The following is a 9,032-nucleotide window of genomic DNA, read 5'->3' as shown; positions in this document are numbered from 1 at the left end:
CTCCACCCCACATTGCCCTCTTGTGGATTTCATCATTTGACTCTGGCTACAACTTAATTCCTTCATGGCCTTCATTTCAGTGGCACTGAGTAAGGTCAATGAAATGTCTGTTACCCAGAGAAAGGCAGAGTTTGTCCTGAACCTCAGTGCGTGGTTCCACAGTGAAGCACATTAGCATTTCTGTTTGTGCTCATAGAGATGTATCAGGTTTATAGAATTTGTGCATGAATTTCTAAAGGACAGTAGTATTGTATAGTTGATTCAAAAAAGAAAAAAAAACTATTTTTTTTTAATTTATCACTCTTTTCTTTGGCACATTAATAGATTTAAATACAAGACTTATTACATTTTTATTACATTTATTTTTTTTATTAGCATCAGATTAAAGATTGCCATAACTTGTATAAGTGCAAAATGTTAAAAAAAAATCTAAGAAATTTATGATAAAATAATTAAAAAAGGATACAAATATAGTATGTTTATATTTTCAATACTTAAAATGTAAATTAAGAAAGAAAGAACTAAAACATCTGTTATCATAGTCAGCGCTCTGAATTCATGGTTTGGACAGATTGAGGCCTGAACTGATCAAAAATGTCACATAAAGCAAATCACTTATAACAGCATGCAGCACACAGCAGCCTTTATGTTAAATTTTAAAGCAAATCAGAGGTCAGATCATTTCTTAAGGCTCACAACATCTCGATGTAGCAATCGATATGGGTAAATATTCTGTCATTTATATATGAGAAGACTAAATTGTCCTCAGCATGTCAGTGTTCCTATCCACTGAGGAAGACCATTCTCAGACTGTCTATGGCCTCCTGCTGAGTGATGGTCCTCCACTCCTCTGGGATCCTTGCAGGCTTCTGCTTGAATTCCTCTGCAAACTTCCTATTAAATCTTACCAACACATACCTGTGAAATAAAATAATAAATTGTTGATTTCAGCAACATTAATATACATTTTAATATTTGGCTTTGTATTAAAGTCTTAAAGAACTGCACAGTACCTCCAGTAATTAGTGGTCTTTTGGCTGTTGTGCTCATCAGTGGAGATGTTCCAGTTTGGGTAGAGAGAACAGAGGTCTTGGCATACATCCTGTGTATCCTTTTCTACCCGAGGATTGACCCCTGTGATGCTTGTGGGGCTGCGGGTCAGACCACAGGATTCATATGGCAGCATGCCTATGGGCCGATGAAACGTGGCACTGTGAACCTGGTGTCCCACCTCCGCCTCCTCACAGAGTGTTCCGCAGAGGGGACAGTGGCTGTCACAGCCTCTCACTCTGTTAAAGAGGATGTGCTGAGGTTTGATTGGAAGGCAGTCAAGAAGCTGGGGGATATCTGTTTTTTGAGAGAACTCCTGGGCAAGATTCAGTCGCAGTGTAGCCAATAACTCCATCAAGCATTTCACAAAGCAATCCCATTCTGTGGTGATGCTGAAGAGAGGTCCTGTCAGAGAATCCCTGCTTACATTCACATCCCCATTTCTCTCTAAAGTGAGACACACTCTTTCCAGCAGTGGCTTTGTGTCACTTAACAAACCATTGGTACCATCTGCTGTGTCACTCACTGCAGCTGAAATATTTCCTACAATCTCTCCAAGCCTCTGTTGCCTCCATTTACCTAGGTTGGTTGATTCAGAAAGGTGAGCTATCACTGTGTTCTGGATCTTCCTCATTCTAAAGTTGTCATAGGAGCCCAGATATTCCAGGAAACTTTCAAAGCGATCTTCTTTAATCAGCTCTTCTAGAAGGTTTTGGTGGAAGGCTCGTGGAGACTGAAACTGCAGGACTTTATCTCGGATTTCCTCCACAATATGCATCCCCAATGGACTGTTGATGTAATTCAACACTGTAGGTTTAATGACCATTGCGATGAAGGACTCAGCCACCCTCTGGCACTGGTCTCTCTTTCTGAAGTAGTAAATAAACATTGCCAAGTATTTACTCTTGCCTTCAGTGATACATGTCAAAAGTTCCTTGTCCTTGGCATAGCGGTCATGCAGTTTTTGGAAGTCTTGGCACACAGCGTTACAGAGATAAACTTTCAGATCCACTTCAAATGCTGATCTGATTTCCAGGGATTTCTGCTTCACAGCTTTTTCAACATTTTCTAAGATTTCTGTGATGTATCTGTCAGAGAAATCTGCCAGTAAACTGCATTTGTGTGCCACAAACTGATTGCACTCATCTATGATCTTGGATGCTAACTGTTGAGCTTCCATCCTTTGTATTCTGTTGTTGTCTTCAAACATGTGCTTTAATCTGCTGCGATATCCAAAGTGCTCATCGTAAACTTGGAAGCCAGAGGGCTGTGGTTGGCCAATGACTTCAAGCTTTTTTATGTGTTTTTGGAGGTCACGGCTGGTCAGATTCTGTCTCAGAATATCTGTCACCCTTGCAGTAATATCATCCTTCTCAGAAGGCCTGAAGTCAAAGTTGGACAGTACCTCACTCCAGACACTATCAAACTCCTCTTCCAGATCTGCATCTTGTAGAAGAATCTTAGTTGACTTGCTTTTCTCCACCAGTGCATTTAGCTTGGACTCCTGTTTCTTTGCCAAGACAGCCTCAAATTTTTTCAGCTGTGTTGTGGAACAATGGCTCTCACAGACTGCGCTCAACTTTTGTAATATGACTTCAGTTACTCTGTCCTTCAGGCTTTCCACATTACTCAACAGGATTGACCTGAATGCTTCAGTGTTCATTTTGTCGTCTTTAGTCAAATAGGCCTCTAGTTTTTTCTTCACTTTGTTCTCTTCTGTATTGGCTTCCTCTCTGGCTTCATTCTTGAGTTCATTAAGAAGCTCATTATGCGTTGCAGCATCCAAAGCATTTGAATTCGTGGCCAAGATTTTCTTTGCTGCCCCCATGAGCCAGGTTTCCATATTTCCTATGAAAATATCCTCCCAGTGGGAAAACTCTGTGCACAGTAAAGAAAATGCTAATGCAGTGTCTGTGTTTTGCAGGCCAACGGTGAAGGATTCAGCTTTCACTGCATCCCAAAGAGTAGACAGGCGTATTATGAATTCAGACAGACCTGTGGCTTCAGTTTTAGGTGCACACTTCTTCAATGCCTCAAACAGGTTTTCCTTCAGCTTTAACACGGACTTGCCATACTGTGTCTCCACTGGCTCAGACATGGACGTATTAGACCAAGGCCCTTTGACACAGGTTCTACAGCTTGTGGGTTTTTCATGTTTATTGGCAGTGCTGGTTGCTCTGTCCCCAGTCTCAGCCTGAAGCATATCAGACACGCGCTGTAACAGTGAGGCTTGTAAAACACTGCTAATTCCTTCATCCTGTACCACAAGGTGGCAAATGGGCATGGAGCCACGTTCTTTGATGCGTAGAAGGGCGTTGACTATGACACTGAAGTTTGTATCAAACTCAGAGGGAGTAAAAACATTCTCCAACAAAACATCACTCAGTCCTGTTGCAACAGTGGCCATCTCATTATCCTGGATAGCTATATTTCTCTTGTTGTCTAATGGGATCGAGCAGAGACCCTCAACGTCAATTAACAACAGGAAATCACACTCCATCTCATTCCTGAGATTATCAGGGACACACAGAGCAACCATGTACACCCCCCTAGAGGATCGTTTCCTGCCTTCTGGGAATTTTACCCCAAACAATGCAGATAGAACCTCTGCATTTCTAGCATCATGTACGCCCAGGTTTGTCAGCACTCGGGTCCTACTGAGTTCTTGAGGTAGGCGGCGTTTGAGCTCTGCAAAGACACAGCTCAGCCATGAAAATGGGATATTAGATGCATCTCCATCCATTAGTTCAAGAGGAATCCCGTAGAGAAGAAGGTCTGTAGCTATGCTAGGAAGACGCAACACATTATGACACCCACTGCCAGGGCTGACATGTGTTAGCTCAAAAATAAGGCCCATCTCACGCAAGAAGTGTTCAAGCCCCAATGTTGATGGATCAGGTTCAAAAGGCTGTGGAGATGAGGCTACCTGATTTTCAGGAGAAGCATCACAGCACATTTGTTGTTTGGCAGGAGAGGTTGCATCTGTCATTGTGACGGTCAGTTGTGTGCCATCTTGCTGTTTCTCATCAGGCATCAAAGTGCTAGAGCTTACTTCTTTAGGATGTGATGGGTGTTCTTCTAAAGAGCCATTGGGTATGGTTTCTTCATGGACCTTTTCATCTGATGTCATATTTAACTTTTGCACTGTGACTGTCTTGGCGTGTTCTTTCTGTTCTGACAGTGGCTCTGTGGTCTCTTCTGCACATTGTAAAATATGCTGTATCTCTTGGTCTGTTTCACACTGTTGCTCAGAAACCTCAGGATTCATTGGCTGTTCCTCAGCTTCCTCTTCAAATGAATCTGTGCAGAAACTATCGCTGTCTCCTAGGTCGTCAATGGCTCCATTTTGAGGCTTATCCAGAAGAGCAGGAGCAGCATTACGTGGATAGTTTTGTTTTTTTCTTTGCATCTGTTGAAGCCTCAGTTTGATCCAACTAAGAAAATAAGTTCTCTCCACTTTATTCGTTGTGAAAAGAGCATCGGTGAAAATCTTCATAGCTGGGGTCATTTTATAGTTGCTCAGCTGGGCCAAGAGGTCTTTTCTCTCTTTTTGGAGTTGTGGATCGATTTCTTTTTCTTCTTTTTTATCTTTGCTTTCCTCTTTCTCTAGTTCTGCCAGTTTGCTCCACAAAGGACCCTGCAGAGGAAGCTGTTTCTGCCTAAATTCAACAGATCCCTCATCTAATCCTTTCAACACTTCTTCCACTGTGGCCATTGCTTTTTTACAGACTGGGCCTTCATCCACATTCAGGCCTTTCGCTGCTGCTAAATTTGCTGCCGCCTCAAGCGTAACAAATTTTATGTTGTCTGACAACAGATTTTTCAGCTTTTCACACAGTTTATCTGCCAGTTCCTCGTCACTCAAACCTTTCCCCCGAAGCACAGACCCTTCAGGAAGCCCTACATGCTCATCAAGACTCTGACCAACAAACCCAACTACTCTGTACTCACTGCTCTCACTGTCTGAAAGGTCAATCAGTATGAGCTTGCTTGCCACTTCTTTGTAGGAACTGAGAAGTTGTTTTTCTTTCTCTCTAAGATCCCCACAGAAAACAACTACTGCAGAGGATGCATGACAGAGAAGGCTAAAGCATTTCTCGTGTGTGCTGGCATCACCTCTTAAATTAGAGATAACCACAGGGACAGAGAAAATGTCCCTGGTGATGTCTCCAGTGGGTAGATACCATCCCATCTCCACCAGACCGTTGGAGAGTCTTCGAGGAAGCTGCCCTCCTTCCATTCCCCTGTGAAGAAATGTGTCACTGCAAGATGTGAGTCCACTGAGGACATGATTTAGCACCTTTGACTTGGAGATGCTGCAACGACCAAGCTTCACACATGAAACTACTGGCATGCCTGTGCTAGCCAAATCCCCCTCTTGGACTCTGCTGTTTTCATCCAGAAAGTGAGGTGTCCATTGGCTAACAACAGCTCTCGAGGGCCAAAGAAGGAAGCGACTGGGCTCTTCTGGATCTATGTTTGGAAGGACAAGTGGTACAGCGAACTGGCACTGTACCATTCGCACAGTCATCTCCTGCTGAAGGAAAGTATCAGCAGACATAAAGAGAGCTGTAACTAGATCAACAGGGTTTATCACACACTGGCCTTCAGCAGAATCACTGAGCTTTGTTCCTAGTGGTGTGTCATCATCTTTGGTTGTGGCATTTTGAGGTTGGCAACAAGAACTCCGGGCATCTCTGCTGAGCAGCCAGAGGCGTCGGAGGAAAGCCTTTGGTAGATCCTTTGGCTCTCCAGGAGCACAGTCCTCCAGAGTCCAGGTACTGATGTCCAACATAGAGGCAGTGTCCAGTGGTGTAGTCCAGCAGGCCTCCAGGCCGAGCTTTTGTAAAACCTCTGCCTGGGCATTGTCCTTTGGAAATTCTAGTTAGAAAAACACTTTTATTACAGCACTGCATTATCAGTTGTTTATAAAGTATTTTTTTGGGGAAAATGCTACTTATCAGTTAGAGTGTAGGATATATATTTATTGAGCAAAGAAAAGGGAAAATCATTTCTTTATATTGCAGAACTGGGGGGTTGGGTGCATTAAAAAATAAAATATTGGCACTTAATTTTGGATGCATCAAAAACGATGTCAGGACAAATATGTCTGCAGGATGGATTTTTTTAGAATGTTATTTACTACAAGTTAATTTACCCAACTTAATGAGTTAATATAAGTGAATTGTGAATATATCGGTGACATCCAAAAGGATTTAAACAATATCAGATTGCATCCCTGAGTACAAACATGGACGACAAGAGGAAATATTAGTTAAATTATATGACTAAAAGTGTATCAGAGTGGATGGATTTATCTTTAAAATGGTAAAAAACTTTAACTATATAGTTTATATGCAACCATTTTCAGTGACATTGATTTAAACCAAAAGTTGTCATGTATCGTTAGTTCGTGTTACACATTAGTATAACAAGAGACGGGGAATAAATGACTTGCTGTTCTGGTTAGTTATTATCTAGAGAGAGAGAGATACTGTATTAATCCCAGAGGGAAATTCGTTACGGCTGCTGCACAAGCAGTGTCATACAATGACTAGCAAGGCGCGCCACAGGCTAGGGTGAAGTGTCCAAGAACACACAACAGTGACTAGGGAGGAGTTGGGATTGAACAACCAACCTTCCGGTTATTGGACAACCCTGCTATCCCACTGCGCCACTGTTGCCCCCAAATCCCCCACATCTATACTGCCAATACACATTAAAGTACATTATAATTAACCACAGAAAAGGCACCTAATCCCTGCAGTAACTAGTCATTACATATGAGCTCAGGGTCTCTGCTGCACCTGAATTCTAAACAACATTGTTTTCCTTGAACACAGTATCCCTCTGTGCTGTTGAGTAAACACATTAAAACATCCAGTAATGCTTTGCTTTTTTGCCTGCACGTCCCTGCTGTCCTGCAGGTCTTAGTTCATTCTGTTTCTACAGCCAGAACAGTCACAGGAGGCCTCTGTAGTGATCAGTCCAAATTAATTCCTGTCATCCTTAATGGTATGGACACACCTCTCTGGATAAAACTAGCTGACACATTAGAGATTTTCATATTATGCTTTTTGTGCGCATAATTATCATTACTGGCCACACCATTTACTTTGATGGCTGAAATTTAGTGGAAACACAGACACATTTGTTGGTCTAAATCACCTGTGTTGGCTCCAGCAACGTCTCTAAAAGGGGCCAGTTGAAATAGTACTGCCATTACAAGCCTAAGAATGTGATCAATTTTTAATCACTTGTAACTACAGGATGTGTGTGGTCTTGAAGTGCTGATGCATCTACCATTTCTGTACAAAATGTCAATATAATACCTAAACTGTACACATATTTTAGAGATAAACGCTTCTCTATAAACACACGCTTTAAAAGACAACAAAACAAAGAAGAGAACATACTTTTCTTCTTGCTGCTCAGCCTCTTATTAAGCTTGACTGACATGATAAATATCACAGACTTCTCTGGTCTCTGCTTTCAAATGGGTTCTTCTTCAGTGGTCAGCCGCAGCTACCAAAAATGTGGAATGCTGACTGGAATCCTGCGATCAAAAATAAATTACATTACTGGCACAGAACACACACACACACACACACACACACACACACACACACACACACACACACACACACACACACACACACACACACACACTGTGGCTTAAAACGCCACCAAAATGATATGAATTTTGCAAATAGTTGTTATTCTACTACAAAAGATAAGTGTGCTGTGTACTGTGTTGTGGAAAGTACAGAGAAGTCTGGTTTGTCCTGAATTTTATCTGCCTTGAATGCTTCACTGAAGCAAAGCTCTACTCCCTGTTTCACTTTGCTCTTTACTATAACAAAACCTGATCTATGACAAGCTGAACATGATATGCTGATACAATGGATTCTATTCAGATCAGCAGACTGTCAGAATGATAAATTACACCACTGATCAGACCACTCAACACTGAGGTGACTACACTTCTAGTTTCACCATTTTACAGCCTGAAGCTCACAACTCTGTGCATTTTGCTGAGTTTGAAGTTGGTATAGTTCTCAGCTGTAAGCACATGTTTAAAAGTTATATAGTAGTTTAAAAGCAGGAAGTGGTTAAATATACAAATTAGTGTACCCAAAGAAGAGAGTAACAAATGATTTAGTTAATGTCAAATAAGTAAGCACTATTGCTACATACCACTTCAGATTTAGGCTAATTCACAAAGGTGTTAGCTGCTCATTATTTCCTTGTTTGAAATAAATTTCCTTTTTAAATGATATACTTAATAAACCTTTCTTTAAAATCACAGTTTTAGTTATCATCCTGTCCTTAATTTAGTTACTATGTGCATAATCTCCACATAAATGCAGTGCAAGTTCTGTATAATAGATGAATAATCTCTTAAGAAAGGTTCCCTTTATGTCAGTGACCTATTATTCTAGAAAAGATAGCTCTCTTAAATGTTCTTACCTATTTCTGCTCATACTCTGTCGGTCAGCAGAGCCTCTCTGCCAGGAGAGTTCTTATACCTGTCTCTTTAGCGATAAAACACATTCCTGCACTTGTATCTATCCCCAGAAGTACAAAATGAACATCAGCAAACCTTGAGGAACACGTAGGCAAGAGTAAACGAATGACATTAGTGATTATGCAAGAAGAAATTCTTTACATGACAGACTTGACATTTCATCTTGATAACAACAGTGAGCCGTTTCGCAGCACCCAGCCAGGGGACACGTATTCACAGACACTTGCCAAAAAGGATTATCATTGGTCTGCAGGGGTCAGAGGCAAGGCTCCAGACAATGACGCACACGAACCCTGAGTCATGTGTGATCTCTCAGATATAGGTCTATCTGATTATGATAAAGAAATAGCTGGCATAGTAGTGATGCTCACTCTAATTCATAGAAAGCCTCTCCCCCTTGCTTTGACTTCATAGTTTCATAGTGTTCGTTGTCCTAGAGACCCTGGGGTCATAA

The 9,032-nt window shown here is 41.5% G+C and overlaps 1 protein-coding gene across 1 annotated transcript; it reads right to left on the bottom strand.

Annotated features, from left to right (window-relative positions):
- Positions 1-540: 540 nt before the first annotated feature.
- Positions 541-8,639, bottom strand: gvin1l2 (GTPase, very large interferon inducible 1-like 2). The gene is made up of 4 exons (XM_028419439.1): positions 8,521-8,639; positions 7,467-7,606; positions 1,014-5,931; positions 541-918 (listed from the first exon to the last, which is right to left on the bottom strand). Exons 2-4 carry the CDS (start codon positions 7,507-7,509, stop codon positions 783-785), a joined length of 5,097 nt encoding a protein of 1,698 aa, XP_028275240.1. The 5' UTR covers positions 7,510-7,606; positions 8,521-8,639; the 3' UTR covers positions 541-782.
- Positions 8,640-9,032: the final 393 nt, after the last annotated feature.

The sequence above is a fragment of the Parambassis ranga genome, chromosome 13, assembly GCF_900634625.1.
Source record: "Parambassis ranga chromosome 13, fParRan2.1, whole genome shotgun sequence".
Classification (NCBI taxonomy): domain Eukaryota; kingdom Metazoa; phylum Chordata; class Actinopteri; family Ambassidae; genus Parambassis; species Parambassis ranga.
Note: the sequence above shows the minus strand (reverse complement) of the source record. Positions and strands in the feature narration are given on the sequence as shown.